Source organism: Thalassophryne amazonica, chromosome 4 (genome assembly GCF_902500255.1).
Source record: "Thalassophryne amazonica chromosome 4, fThaAma1.1, whole genome shotgun sequence".
Classification (NCBI taxonomy): domain Eukaryota; kingdom Metazoa; phylum Chordata; class Actinopteri; order Batrachoidiformes; family Batrachoididae; genus Thalassophryne; species Thalassophryne amazonica.
The window spans coordinates 143,386,786-143,401,983 of NC_047106.1; the positions used below are offsets into that span (position 1 = coordinate 143,386,786).

General features: G+C 45.0%; 1 protein-coding gene across 1 annotated transcript in view; it reads left to right on the forward strand.

Annotated features, from left to right (window-relative positions):
* Positions 1-15,198, forward strand: part of arrb1 (arrestin, beta 1) — a 261,216-nt gene that overhangs the window by 90,131 nt on the left and 155,887 nt on the right. The window contains 3 exon segments of the mRNA XM_034168704.1: positions 14,259-14,455; positions 14,978-14,990; positions 14,993-15,036. Of these exon segments, the coding sequence (XP_034024595.1) occupies positions 14,259-14,455; positions 14,978-14,990; positions 14,993-15,036 (254 nt within the window).

The window sequence follows — 15,198 nt, forward strand, 5'->3', positions numbered from 1 at the left end:
ATCCTAAAGGTTGGTGTGGTTGATGACATCCTTACCATCCTAAAGGCCAGTGTGGTGGATGACATCCTTACCATCCTAAAGGCCAGTGTGGTTGATGACATCCTTACCATCCTAAAGGTTGGTGTGGTTGATGACATCCTTACCATCCTAAAGGTTGGTGTGGTTGATGACATCCTTACCATCCTAAAGGTTGGTGTGGTGGATGACATCCTTACCAGCTTAAAGGCCAGTGTGGTGGATGACATCCTTACCAGCTTAAAGGCCAGTGTGGTGGATGACATCCTTACCATCCTAAAGGCCAGTGTGGTTGATGACATCCTTACCATCCTAAAGGCCAGTGTGGTTGATGACATCCTTACCAGCTTAAAGGCCAGTGTGGTGGATGACATCCTTACCAGCTTAAAGGCCAGTGTGGTGGATGACATCCTTACCATCCTAAAGGCCAGTGTGGTGGATGACATCCTTACCAGCTTAAAGGCCAGTGTGGTGGATGACATCCTTACCATCCTAAAGGCCAGTGTGGTTGATGACATCCTTACCATCCTAAAGGCCAGTGTGGTTGATGACATCCTTACCATCCTAAAGGCCAGTGTGGTGGATGACATCCTTACCAGCTTAAAGGCCAGTGTGGTGGATGACATCCTTACCATCCTAAAGGCCAGTGTGGTGAATGACATCCTTACCATCCTAAAGGCCAGTGTGGTGAATGACATCCTTACCATCCTAAAGGCCAGTGTGGTTGATGACATCCTTACCAGCTTAAAGGCCAGTGTGGTGGATGACATCCTTACCATCCTAAAGGCCAGTGTGGTTGATGACATCCTTACCATCGTAAAGGCCAGTGTGGTGGATGACATCCTTACCATCCTAAAGGCCAGTGTGGTTGATGACATCCTTACCATCCTAAAGGCCAGTGTGGTGAATGACATCCTTACCAGCTTAAAGGCCAGTGTGGTTGATGACATCCTTACCAGCTTAAAGGCCAGTGTGGTGGATGACATCCTTACCAGCTTAAAGGCCAGTGTGGTTGATGACATCCTTACCATCCTAAAGGCCAGTGTGGTGGATGACATCCTTACCAGCTTAAAGGCCAGTGTGGTGGATGACATCCTTACCAGCTTAAAGGCCAGTGTGGTTGATGACATCCTTACCATCCTAAAGGCCAGTGTGGTGGATGACATCCTTACCAGCTTAAAGGCCAGTGTGGTGGATGACATCCTTACCAGCTTAAAGGCCAGTGTGGTGGATGACATCCTTACCATCCTAAAGGCCAGTGTGGTTGATGACATCCTTACCATCCTAAAGGCCAGTGTGGTTGATGACATCCTTACCAGCTTAAAGGCCAGTGTGGTGGATGACATCCTTACCATCCTAAAGGCCAGTGTGGTTGATGACATCCTTACCATCCTAAAGGCCAGTGTGGTGGATGACATCCTTACCAGCTTAAAGGCCAGTGTGGTGGATGACATCCTTACTATCCTAAAGGCCAGTGTGGTTGATGACATCCTTACCATCCTAAAGGCCAGTGTGGTTGATGACATCCTTACCATCTTAAAGGCCAGTGTGGTGGATGACATCCTTACCAGCTTAAAGGCCAGTGTGGTGGATGACATCCTTACCATCCTAAAGGCCAGTGTGGTTGATGACATCCTTACCAGCTTAAAGGCCAGTGTGGTGGATGACATCCTTACCATCCTAAAGGCCAGTGTGGTTGATGACATCCTTACCATCCTAAAGGCCAGTGTGGTTGATGACATCCTTACCAGCTTAAAGGCCAGTGTGGTGGATGACATCCTTACCAGCTTAAAGGCCAGTGTGGTGGATGACATCCTTACCATCCTAAAGGCCAGTGTGGTGGATGACATCCTTACCATCCTAAAGGCCAGTGTGGTTGATGACATCCTTACCAGCTTAAAGGCCAGTGTGGTGGATGACATCCTTACCAGCTTAAAGGCCAGTGTGGTGGATGACATCCTTACCATCCTAAAGGCCAGTGTGGTGGATGACATCCTTACCATCCTAAAGGCCAGTGTGGTTGATGACATCCTTACCAGCTTAAAGGCCAGTGTGGTGGATGACATCCTTACCATCTTAAAGGCCGGTGTGGTTGATGACATCCTTACCATCTTAAAAGGCCAGTGTGGTTGATGACATCCTTACCATCTTAAAAGGCCAGTGTGGTGGATGACATCCTTAGCACCTTAAAGGCCAGTGTGTAAATGTGCATGGTGGAGAAGAATAAGCACAAGTAGGCCTAAGACTGGCCTCAAGTTGGAAAAGTTGTTTCCTGCCTTAGTGGGACTTCTGGCACCGAGACGAGGAAGCTGGTCTCTCATTATCCGGACAGTAGGAACTGAGTGCAGACGTAAGCAGGCACTCAGGCGCTCTCTGTCTGCATTAGATTTCAGATTTGAACATTCATGTCAGGTGTTGCTCTGGATTTGAGCTCAATGTCAGATTCAGATTCAGATTCAATTTATTATACCTTGGGTAAAATTGGTTTACAGTGAGTGAGTCATCTCATTTGGTAAACACACAGCAAAACACAGAACAAGACAAAGTGACAACAGTACTAAAAAGCTAAAAGGACGGCCCCAAAATAAAATAAAAGCAAGATGAGTTAAAACATCAATAGATGAAAACTCTAAAAACATGTCATACCAAGCCAAAGGGATAAAAACTAAGTAAATAAATGAAGAGTTCAGGCGCAAAACCCTGTAAACGCCACACCCATGGAAAATGAGATAACCATTGCAAGTGAAAGCTTACCGAGGTTCGTATCCGATAACAAAATCAATTCTGCTGCAACACCCCATAAATCTTATGGTAAATCCAAGTCAAGACGCGGTTTGTATGCAGAACCTCGTAAGCGCCATCCCAGTTTGTGTGTAAAACCCCATAGTGAACATCGCACCACTCACTGGCATGTATCTCATTCACGTGACGCAAAGATTGCGGTGCACACGAGAGCTTCTCTAATGCTGCGTTTCCACATAACAATGGCACGTCATGAATGCCACAAAGTACACATTCTTGGCTGCTGATCACGAATGTGATGATTTGAGGCAGAGGTGTCAGGTGTCCTCAGGAACTGCTGCAACCTGTTACCACGCGTTATGATTAATGGAATATGTTGGTGGAGCACTATCACGAACCATTACGCATGGGCAAGAATAATGTTCTGCGCTGTTGCGCGCTATTGTGCTTAACAGCGCATTAAGTTCTGTCACGCTGTGAATGAGGCAAATTGTCTCCACACACACACTCACATTCATCCATCAGCTGATGAACAATTCAGATTGCTCCAGTTTGCTCGTTTAAATCCATTGTAGAAGAACTTTATGACTGCATGCTTAGTTGTGCTCTGTACCATGGAGTGGCGCAGAGAGGAGGAGACGGAGAGAGCCAGATGTGTGGCTCCACGCAGCTCTCGTCTTGCTCGTTTTCCCAAACATCAGGCACAGCAGCAGGTGGAACACCTGCAGGAGCATGCTGAGGAACATCGGAAAGAAACTTTTAGCCGACTTGGTGTCTCTGTCCTTCTTCAGCATACTGCAGCAATGAAACTGAATGTGGTGCAGCAGGGTTTAATTGTGCGCACGTTTTGCTAAAGCTTATAGTTAGGGCTGGATCAATCAATCAATCAATCAATTTTTTTATATAGTGCCAAATCACAACAAACAGTTGCCCCAAGGCGCTTTATATTGTAAGGCAAGGCCATACAATAATTATGTAAAACCCCAACGGTCAAAACGACCCCCTGTGAGCAAGCACTTGGCTACAGTGGGAAGGAAAAACTCCCTTTTAACAGGAAGAAACCTCCAGCAGAACCAGGCTCAGGGAGGGGCAGTCTTCTGCTGGGACTGGCTGGGGCTGAGGGAGAGAACCAGGAAAAAGACATGCTGTGGAGGGGAGCAGAGATCGATCACTAATGATTAAATGCAGAGTGGTGCATATAGAGCAAAAAGAGAAAGAAACAGTGCATCATGGGAACCCCCCAGCAGTCTACGTCTATAGCAGCATAACTAAGGGATGGTTCAGGGTCACCTGATCCAGCCCTAACTATAAGCTTTAGCAAAAAGGAAAGTTTTAAGCCTAATCTTAAAAGTAGAGAGGGTGTCTGTCTCCCTGATCTGAATTGGGAGCTGGTTCCACAGGAGAGGAGCCTGAAAGCTGAAGGCTCTGCCTCCCATTCTACTCTTACAAACCCTAGGAACTACAAGTAAGCCTGCAGTCTGAGAGCGAAGCGCTCTATTGGGGTGATATGGTACTACGAGGTCCCTAAGATAAGATGGGACCTGATTATTCAAAACCTTATAAGTAAGAAGAAGAATTTTAAATTCTATTCTAGAATTAACAGGAAACCAATGAAGAGAGGCCAATATGGGTGAGATATGCTCTCTCCTTCTAGTCCCCGTCAGTACTCTAGCTGCAGCATTTTGAATTAACTGAAGGCTTTTTAGGGAACTTTTAGGACAACCTGATAATAATGAATTACAATAGTCCAGCCTAGAGGAAATAAATGCATGAATTAGTTTTTCAGCATCACTCTGAGACAAGACCTTTCTGATTTTAGAGATATTGCGTAATGCAAAAAAGCAGTCCTACATATTTGTTTAATATGCGCTTTGAATGACATATCCTGATCAAAAATGACTCCAAGATTTCTCACAGTATTACTAGAGGTCAGGGTAATGCCATCCAGAGTAAGGATCTGGTTAGACACCATGTTTCTAAGATTTGTGGGGCCAAGTACAATAACTTCAGTTTTATCTGAGTTTAAAAGCAGGAAATTAGAGGTCATCCATGTCTTTATGTCTGTAAGACAATCCTGCAGTTTAGCTAATTGGTGTGTGTGCTCTGGCTTCATGGATAGATAAAGCTGGGTATCATCTGCGTAACAATGAAAATTTAAGCAATACCGTCTAATAATACTGCCTAAGGGAAGCATGTATAAAGTGAATAAAATTGGTCCTAGCACAGAACCTTGTGGAACTCCATAATTAACTTTAGTCTGTGAAGAAGATTCCCCATTTACATGAACAAATTGTAATCTATTAGACAAATATGATTCAAACCACCGCAGCGCAGTGCCTTTAATACCTATGGCATGCTCTAATCTGTAATAAAATTTTATGGTCAACAGTATCAAAAGCAGCACTGAGGTCTAACAGAACAAGCACAGAGATGAGTCCACTGTCCGAGGCCATAAGAAGATCATTTGTAACCTTCACTAATGCTGTTTCTGTACTATGATGAATTCTGAAACCTGACTGAAACTCTTCAAATAGACCATTCCTCTGCAGATGATCAGTTAGCTGTTTTACAACTACCCTTTCAAGAATTTTTGAGAGAAAAGGAAGGTTGGAGATTGGCCTATAATTAGCTAAGATAGCTGGGTCAAGTGATGGCTTTTTAGGTAATGGTTTAATTACTGCCACCTTAAAAGCCTGTGGTACATAGCCAACTAACAAAGATAGATTGATCATATTTAAGATCGAAGCATTAAATAATGGTAGGGCTTCCTTGAGCAGCCTGGTAGGAATGGGGTCTAATAAACATGTTGATGGTTTGGATGAAGTAACTAATGAAAATAACTCAGACAGAACAATCGGAGAGAAAGAGTCTAACCAAATACCGGCATCACTGAAAGCAGCCAAAGATAACGATACGTCTTTGGGATGGTTATGAGTAATTTTTTCTCTAATAGTTAAAATTTTGTTAGCAAAGAAAGTCATGAAGTCATTACTAGTTAAAGTTAATGGAATACTCAGCTCAATAGAGCTCTGACTCTTTGTCAGCCTGGCTACAGTGCTGAAAAGAAACCTGGGGTTGTTCTTATTTTCTTCAATTAGTGATGAGTAGAAAGATGTCCTAGCTTTACGGAGGGCTTTTTTTATAGAGCAACAGACTCTTTTTCCAGGCTAAGTGAAGATCTTCTAAATTAGTGAGACGCCATTTCCTCTCCAACTTACGGGTTATCTGCTTTAAGCTACGAGTTTGTGAGTTATACCACGGAGTCAGGCACTTCTGATTTAAAGCTCTCTTTTTTAGAGGAGCTACAGCATCCAAAGTTGTCTTCAATGAGGATGTAAAACTATTGACGAGATACTCTATCTCACTTACAGAGTTTAGGTAGCTACTCTGCACTGTGTTGGTATATGGCATTAGAGAAGATAAAGAAGGAATCATATCCTTAAACCTAGTTACAGCGCTTTCTGAAAGACTTCTAGTGTAATGAAACTTATTCCCCACTGCTGGGTAGTCCATCAGAGTAAATGTAAATGTTATTAAGAAATGATCAGACAGAAGGGAGTTTTCAGGGAATACTGTTAAGTCTTTTATTTCCATACCATAAGTCAGAACAAGATCTAAGATATGATTAAAGTGGTGGGTGGACTCATTTACATTTTGAGCAAAGCCAATAGAGTCTAATAATAGATTAAATGCAGTGTTGAGGCTGTCATTCTCAGCATCTGTGTGGATGTTAAAATCGCCCACTATAATTATCTTATCTGAGCTAAGCACTAAGTCAGACAAAAGGTCTGAAAATTCACAGAGAAACTCACAGTAACGACCAGGTGGACGATAGATAACAACAAATAAAACTGGTTTTTGGGACTTCCAATTTGGATGGACAAGACTAAGAGTCAAGCTTTCAAATGAATTAAAGCTCTGTCTGGGTTTTTGATTAATTAATAAGCTGGAGTGGAAGATTGCTGCTAATCCTCCGCCTCGGCCCGTGCTACGAGCATTCTGACAGTTAGTGTGACTCGGGGGTGTTGACTCATTTAAACTAACATATTCATCCTGCTGTAACCAGGTTTCTGTAAGGCAGAATAAATCAATATGTTGATCAATTATTATATCATTTACCAACAGGGACTTAGAAGAGAGAGACCTAATGTTTAATAGACCACATTTAACTGTTTTAGTCTGTGGTGCAGTTGAAGGTGCTATATTATTTTTTCTTTTTGAATTTTTATGCTTAAATAGATTTTTGCTGGTTATTGGTGGTCTGGGAGCAGGCACCGTCTCTACGGGGATGGGGTAATGAGGGGATGGCAGGGGGAGAGAAGCTGCAGAGAGGTGTGTAAGACTCATTTCAAGAAAAGACGTCCTGCACCAGTCAAGGAAATCAGTACCAACTGGGCCGTGACTCATGTCATTATTTTTCAGTAGGCTCACAATAACTATGTCGTCTGCATATTTTAAAATCGTTCTATCCTCTCTGCTGCTATGGCACATGTTTGTATAGAAGATGAGTAAAAGAGCAGAGAGCACACATCCCAGTGGAGGATGTAACCTGATCAGAAACAGTTCTGTTCACTCTCACTCTCTGTGTCCTGTCAGTTAAAAAAAATCCAAAATCCAGCCCACAAGATTGTTACTTATTTAAAATGTTCTAAAAGCCTCCAGGCAAACACATGGGGCTGGACTGTGTTAAAAGCAGATGAAAAATCAATAAATAAAAGTCTTGCATGTGTTCCTTTCCCCTACAGATGTTTAAAAAGCAAATTTAATAAAGTGACTGTAGCATCTCCTACTCCTCTGTTCAATCAATCAATCAATTTTTTTATATAGCGCCAAATCACAACAAACAGGCTTATAGGCTATAAGCAGTTTGCTTATAGGCCCAACTCTGTTGGGCCTATAAGCAAACTGCATGGGATCAAGGTCATGCTCCGTTGTCTTCAAAATTTCAGATCTCACATAACAACTGTGTGTGTGTGTGTGTGTGTGTGTGTGTGTGTGTGTGTGTGTGTGTGTGTGTGTGTGTGTGTGTGTGTGTGTGTGTGTACGTGAGGATGCCACAAACAACCATTTAGCCTTCTTGGACTGTGATGTTACGATTGGAGAGAACAGGCAGCTCCAGACAGGGGTTTACAGAAAACCCACTCACACTGACCAATATCTGCTCTTTGGCTCAAACTACCCCCTTGAACACAAACTCGGGGTGATCAGGACTCTTCACCACAGAGCCCTACAGGTGCTCACAACTACAGAGGGAAGGGCTAAAGAACAACAACATGTCCGGAAAGTCCTCACAGTATGTGGGTACCCACGATGGTCCCTTGACAAAGTGCAGAAGTCCCAGAGAACAAAGAGACCAGACAGACAGGAGACGGAGACAAGAAGAAGAGGAGTGTCTCTCCCTTATTTAGCAGGAGTAGGGGAAAAACTACAGAGGATCTTCAGACAGCACAAAATCCCAGTTTACTTTAAACCAGTCAACACCTTGAGACAGAAATTAGTTCACCCTAAGGACAGTATCCCTAGTTACAAACAGAGCAATGTAGTGTATCATATCAGATGTCAGTAAAACTGCAACAAATACTACATAGGTGAGACTAAGCAGCGGTTGCACAAAAGGCTATACCAGCACCGCAGAGAGGGCGCCGGTGGACCTCAGTCTGCAGTTCATCTCCACCTTAAAGACACTAACCACACGTTTGAGGACAAGGAAGTTAAAATCCTAGCCAGAGAAGAAATGGTTTGATAGGGGAGTTAAGGAAGCTTTGTATGTGAAACAGTTGAAAACCAGCCTTAACCAGGGAGGGGGTGTGAGACACACTTTGTCCCCTGTTTACAATGGGGTACTCAGGTCAAAGCAGTTTCAGTCTTTTGTTCATGGTAATGAGTCATTCACGTCGTCAGGAGAGTCAATTTATAGAGGCATCAGTCCCATCATTAGGAGGGACAGCTGCCCTGTCATTAGGAGGGTGCTAACTAGAGCACAATAAGTGCTAATTAGAACAATTGTTAGTCACTAGCAAATAGCAGTCTGCCTCTCAGTAGGAGGAGTCTGGTTAGGTTTAAAACTCCAGCTTTGCTGGCTTCTGTTATTTTTCTCTACAAGAGTCAAGACAGAAGTCAGACTACCACAGCAAGAAATTTAGTTGAAGTTTCTGCGATTAGAAGCAAAATGTCCTCGCGTCAAGCAATCCAGTCCAGTCGAAGATTTAAGCTTCTCTACTATGGAAACCACCTGGACAACTGAGAGCCTACACAGAAGCCTACAGGGAATGATCATATTTCTGCAAAAGGTGGCATACGAATACACTACGTCAGCAACTTCATCAAGATCATCACTGCAAGCTTCTTTGAACATGTCCCAATCAGTGCAGTCATAGCAGTTCTGCAGGCAAAGCACAGCCTCCTCTGTCCCATCCTTAATGTCTGGCATATAGATCTTTTCCCTTTGTATCACAGTTCTATAAGTATGGAACCAACACATTAAAACACGAGATGCCAAACTCTCTGACAGGTCGCTGTGTATGCATGCACCCCAGAGCCATTCAATAGCCATGTCATTTTTCAGTGTGGTATCCTTGTTCTCTTAAAGGTCAGTGAGGCTGATGGCATCCTTGTTCTCTTAAAGGTCAGTGAGGCTGATGGCATCCTTGTTCTCTTAAAGGTCAGTGAGGCTGGTGGCATCCTTGTTCTCTTAAAGGTCAGTGAGGCTGGTGGCATCCTTGTTCTCTTAAAGGTCAGTGAGGCTGATGGCGTCCTTGTTCTCTTAAAGGTCAGTGAGGCTGGTGGCATCCTTGTTCTCTTAAAGGGCAGTGAGGCTGATGGCGTCCTTGTTCCCTTAAAGGTCAGTGAGGCTGGTGGCATCCTTGTTCTCTTAAAGGTCAGTGAGGCTGATGGCATCCTTGTTCTCTTAAAGGGCAGTGAGGCTGATGGCGTCCTTGTTCCCTTAAAGGTCAGTGAGGCTGGTGGCATCCTTGTTCTCTTAAAGGTCAGTGAGGCTGATGGCATCCTTGTTCTCTTAAAGGTCAGTGAGGCTGGTGGCATCCTTGTTCTCTTAAAGGTCAGTGAGGCTGGTGGCATCCTTGTTCTCTTAAAGGTCAGTGAGGCTGATGGCGTCCTTGTTCTCTTAAAGGTCAGTGAGGCTGATGGCGTCCTTGTTCTCTTAAAGGTCAGTGAGGCTGGTGGCATCCTTGTTCTCTTAAAGGTCAGTGAGGCTGGTGGCATCCTTGTTCTCTTAAAGGTCAGTGAGGCTGATGGCATCCTTGTTCTCTTAAAGGTCAGTGAGGCTGATGGCGTCCTTGTTCTCTTAAAGGTCAGTGAGGCTGGTGGCGTCCTTGTTCTCTTAAAGGTCAGTGAGGCTGGTGGCGTCCTTGTTCTCTTAAAGGTCAGTGAGGCTGATGGCGTCCTTGTTCTCTTAAAGGTCAGTGAGGCTGATGGCGTCCTTGTTCTCTTAAAGGGCAGTGAGGCTGGTGGCATCCTTGTTCTCTTAAAGGTCAGTGAGGCTGATGGCGTCCTTGTTCTCTTAAAGGTCAGTGAGGCTGGTGGCGTCCTTGTTCTCTTAAAGGTCAGTGAGGCTGGTGGCGTCCTTGTTCTCTTAAAGGTCAGTGAGGCTGATGGCGTCCTTGTTCTCTTAAAGGTCAGTGAGGCTGGTGGCGTCCTTGTTCTCTTAAAGGTCAGTGAGGCTGGTGGCGTCCTTGTTCTCTTAAAGGTCAGTGAGGCTGATGGCGTCCTTGTTCTCTTAAAGGTCAGTGAGGCTGATGGCATCCTTGTTCTCTTAAAGGGCAGTGAGGCTGGTGGCGTCCTTGTTCTCTTAAAGGTCAGTGAGGCTGATGGCATCCTTGTTCTCTTAAAGGTCAGTGAGGCTGATGGCATCCTTGTTCTCTTAAAGGTCAGTGAGGCTGATGGCGTCCTTGTTCTCTTAAAGGGCAGTGAGGCTGGTGGCATCCTTGTTCTCTTAAAGGTCAGTGAGGCTGATGGCATCCTTGTTCTCTTAAAGGTCAGTGAGGCTGATGGCGTCCTTGTTCTCTTAAAGGTCAGTGAGGCTGGTGGCGTCCTTGTTCTCTTAAAGGTCAGTGAGGCTGATGGCGTCCTTGTTCTCTTAAAAGGCAGTGAGGTTGATGGCGTCCTTGTTCTCTTAAAGGGCAGTGAGGCTGATGGCGTCCTTGTTCTCTTAAAGACCAGTGAGGCTGACGGCATCCTTGTTCTCTTAAAGGTCAGTGAGGCTGACGGCATCCTTGTTCTCATAAAGATCAGTGAGGCTGATGGCATCCTTGTTCTCTTAAAGGTCAGTGAGGCTGATGGCATCCTTGTTCTCTTAAAGGCAGTGAGGCTGATGGCATCCTTGTTCTCTTAAAGGGCAGTGAGGCTGATGGCATCCTTGTTCTCTTAAAGGTCAGTGAGGCTGATGGCATCCTTGTTCTCTTAAAGGGCAGTGAGGCTGATGGCATCCTTGTTCTCTTAAAGGGCAGTGAGGCTGATGGCGTCCTTGTTCTCATAAAGACCAGTGAGGCTGATGGCATCCTTGTTCTCATAAAGACCAGTGAGGCTGATGGCATCCTTGTTCTCTTAAAGGGCAGTGAGGCTGATGGCATCCTTGTTCTCTTAAAGGGCAGTGAGGCTGATGGCATCCTTGTTCTCTTAAAGGGCAGTGAGGCTGATGGCATCCTTGTTCTCTTAAAGGGCAGTGAGGCTGATGGCATCCTTGTTCTCATAAAGACCAGTGAGGCTGACAGCATCCTTGTTCTCTTAAAGGTCAGTGAGGCTGATGGCATCCTTGTTCTCATAAAGACCAGTGAGGCTGATGGCATCCTTGTTCTCATAAAGATCAGTGAGGCTGATGGCATCCTTGTTCTCTTAAAGGGCAGTGAGGCTGATGGCATCCTTGTTATCTTAAAGGGCAGTGAGGCTGATGGCATCCTTGTTCTCTTAAAGGGCAGTGAGGCTGATGGCATCCTTGTTCTCTTAAAGGGCAGTGAGGCTGATGGCATCCTTGTTCTCTTAAAGGGCAGTGAGGCTGATGGCATCCTTGTTCTCTTAAAGGTCAGTGAGGCTGATGGCATCCTTGTTCTCATAAAGACCAGTGAGGCTGATGGCATCCTTGTTCTCTTAAAGGGCAGTGAGGCTGATGGCATCCTTGTTCTCTTAAAGGGCAGTGAGGCTGATGGCGTCCTTGTTCTCTTAAAGGGCAGTGAGGCTGATGGCATCCTTGTTCTCATAAAGACCAGTGAGGCTGATGGCATCCTTGTTCTCTTAAAGGGCAGTGAGGCTGATGGCATCCTTGTTCTCTTAAAGGGCAGTGAGGCTGATGGCATCCTTGTTCTCATAAAGACCAGTGAGGCTGATGGCATCCTTGTTCTCTTAAAGGGCAGTGAGGCTGATGGCATCCTTGTTCTCATAAAGGGCAGTGAGGCTGATGGCATCCTTGTTCTCTTAAAGGGCAGTGAGGCTGATGGCGTCCTTGTTCTCTTAAAGGGCAGTGAGGCTGATGGCATCCTTGTTCTCATAAAGACCAGTGAGGCTGATGGCATCCTTGTTCTCTTAAAGGGCAGTGAGGCTGATGGCATCCTTGTTCTCTTAAAGGGCAGTGAGGCTGATGGCATCCTTGTTCTCTTAAAGGGCAGTGAGGCTGATGGCATCCTTGTTCTCTTAAAGGTCAGTGAGGCTGATGGCATCCTTGTTCTCTTAAAGGTCAGTGAGGCTGATGGCATCCTTGTTCTCTTAAAGGTCAGTGAGGCTGATGGCATCCTTGTTCTCTTAAAGGTCAGTGAGGCTGATGGCATCCTTGTTCTCTTAAAGGTCAGTGAGGCTGATGGCATCCTTGTTCTCTTAAAGGTCAGTGAGGCTGATGGCGTCCTTGTTCCCTTAAAGGTCAGTGAGGCTGATGGCATCCTTGTTCTCATAAAGACCAGTGAGGCTGATGGCGTCCTTGTTCTCTTAAAGGGCAGTGAGGCTGATGGCATCCTTGTTCTCATAAAGACCAGTGAGGCTGATGGCATCCTTGTTCTCTTAAAGGGCAGTGAGGCTGATGGCATCCTTGTTCTCTTAAAGGGCAGTGAGGCTGATGGCATCCTTGTTCTCATAAAGACCAGTGAGGCTGATGGCGTCCTTGTTCCCTTAAAGGTCAGTGAGGCTGACAGCATCCTTGTTCGCTTAAAAGCCAGTGAGGGTGATGGCATCCTTGTTCTCTTAAAGGTCAGTGAGGCTGATGGCGTCCTTGTTCCCTTAAAGGTCAGTGAGGCTGACAGCATCCTTGTTCGCTTAAAAGCCAGTGAGGGTGATGGCATCCTTGTTCTCTTAAAGGGCAGTGAGGCTGATGGCATCCTTGTTCTCTTAAAGGTCAGTGAGGCTGATGGCATCCTTGTTCTCATAAAGACCAGTGAGGCTGATGGCGTCCTTGTTCTCTTAAAGGGCAGTGAGGCTGATGGCATCCTTGTTCTCATAAAGACCAGTGAGGCTGATGGCATCCTTGTTCTCTTAAAGGGCAGTGAGGCTGATGGCATCCTTGTTCTCTTAAAGGGCAGTGAGGCTGATGGCATCCTTGTTCTCTTAAAGGGCAGTGAGGCTGATGGCATCCTTGTTCTCTTAAAGGTCAGTGAGGCTGATGGCATCCTTGTTCTCTTAAAGGTCAGTGAGGCTGATGGCATCCTTGTTCTCTTAAAGGTCAGTGAGGCTGATGGCATCCTTGTTCTCTTAAAGGTCAGTGAAGCTGATGGCGTCCTTGTTCCCTTAAAGGTCAGTGAGGCTGACAGCATCCTTGTTCGCTTAAAAGCCAGTGAGGGTGATGGCATGCTTGTTCTTTTAAAGACCAGTGACGCCGATGATACCTTCAATGCCAGTGATGTTGACAACATGGACTACAGTGGTAGAATAGAGCTTTGCTGTCCCCAAAGGACAATATTGTTTATGTGCAGGAGTTCAACTTAATTCACTGAAGACATCAAACATATACACAGCACATACTTTTCCTGTTATCTTAAATATTGAAAGGCATCATTATAGTAAGTAAGTCCTTTCAGCTTATCCCTTGTTTCACTCAGGGTCACGTTAAACCACGAGCCTTACACACTGAAAACAAGTGTGTCCACATTCAAATTTCACTCAGCATCATGACTCACCGTTGAGGGGAAATGTTAGCATAGCCTCACGTAACTTGAAACTGCGTGAAACTGTTTGCCTAGCTTTGCACAATAACTTACAGACTTCATTTTCTACTCCCGCAGAGGGAAAATGTAAACATAGCCTAGGATAACTTAAATTTAAGTGAAACTGTTAGCCTAGGTCATCACAATGTCTTACAAGAGAGGGGAAATTCTAGCACAGCCTAGTACAGATGAATCTAAAAGAAACAGCCTAACTGAGCACAGTCACTTGGCAGAGGGAAAACATTAGAATAGCTATTATAGCTTAAACCTGAGTGAAACTGTTAGCATTGCCTAGCACAGGGAATACATTTTCATCAGTCAGTATGTCATTGTCCAATGGGATTTTGTGTTTTTGTGTGTCAGTGTTTGTGACGCTGACGTGTGCTTTCCGGTACGGCCGTGAGGACTTGGATGTCCTGGGATTGACCTTTCGTAAAGACCTGTTTGTGGCCAATGTGCAGGCATTTCCTCCACTGCCAGAAGAGAAGAAGCGTCTGACTCGTCTTCAGGAACGTCTGATCAAAAAGCTTGGAGAACATGCCTACCCATTCACCTTTGAGGTACTGTGGCTGCAGAAGCTCACGAGTTTTTGCTAGGGTTCAGGAAAACCTGTAGTCCTTCAGCCCGGCAGACCTGCCAGCTGTAGAGATTACTAGGTCCACAGCATTTCTTGTGTAGCCACATAAAAATGTCTACATATTCAGCTGTGATCTTTTGGGTAGCTGTAGAAAGAGACAACGACCACCAAACCTCATGTTTGGGACCATGTTAACATCTTCTAACATATGTACACAATGACTATTACAGTCTTTTAACCATCTCTATTCAATTTCAGTTTCAATTCAATTTCTTTCATTTATATAGTGCCAAATCATAACAAAGCTGCCTCAAGGTGAGTAACTTCTAACCTTTCCAATTCTGGAGCAGTTCAGATTCTGGAGCAGTTCAGATTCTGGAGCAGTTCAGATTTTTATTTTAAAGTCAACCTGTAATCCTGACACACTGAAGTTTGCCAGCTCAAGAAGTCATCTTCAGGGAAATCAAGTCCTGACAGGGGTTTTGCTTTGTGTTTTCCCTGCCAGATCCCTCTGAACCTGCGTGTTCTGTCACCTTGCAGCCGGGACCTGATGACACGGGGAAGGTGAGTGCCCTCTGGTTCTTTGTGTTTTGTACTGAAGCAACTACACATTTGTCAGTGTGTGGTGCTTGTATTGGAATTCTAGGCTTCTGTGGCTGTGATTGGAGAAACTTTGCTGCATCTTCTGTTCCACAGCTTCATGATGAGCCCAAGAAGTATTGACCT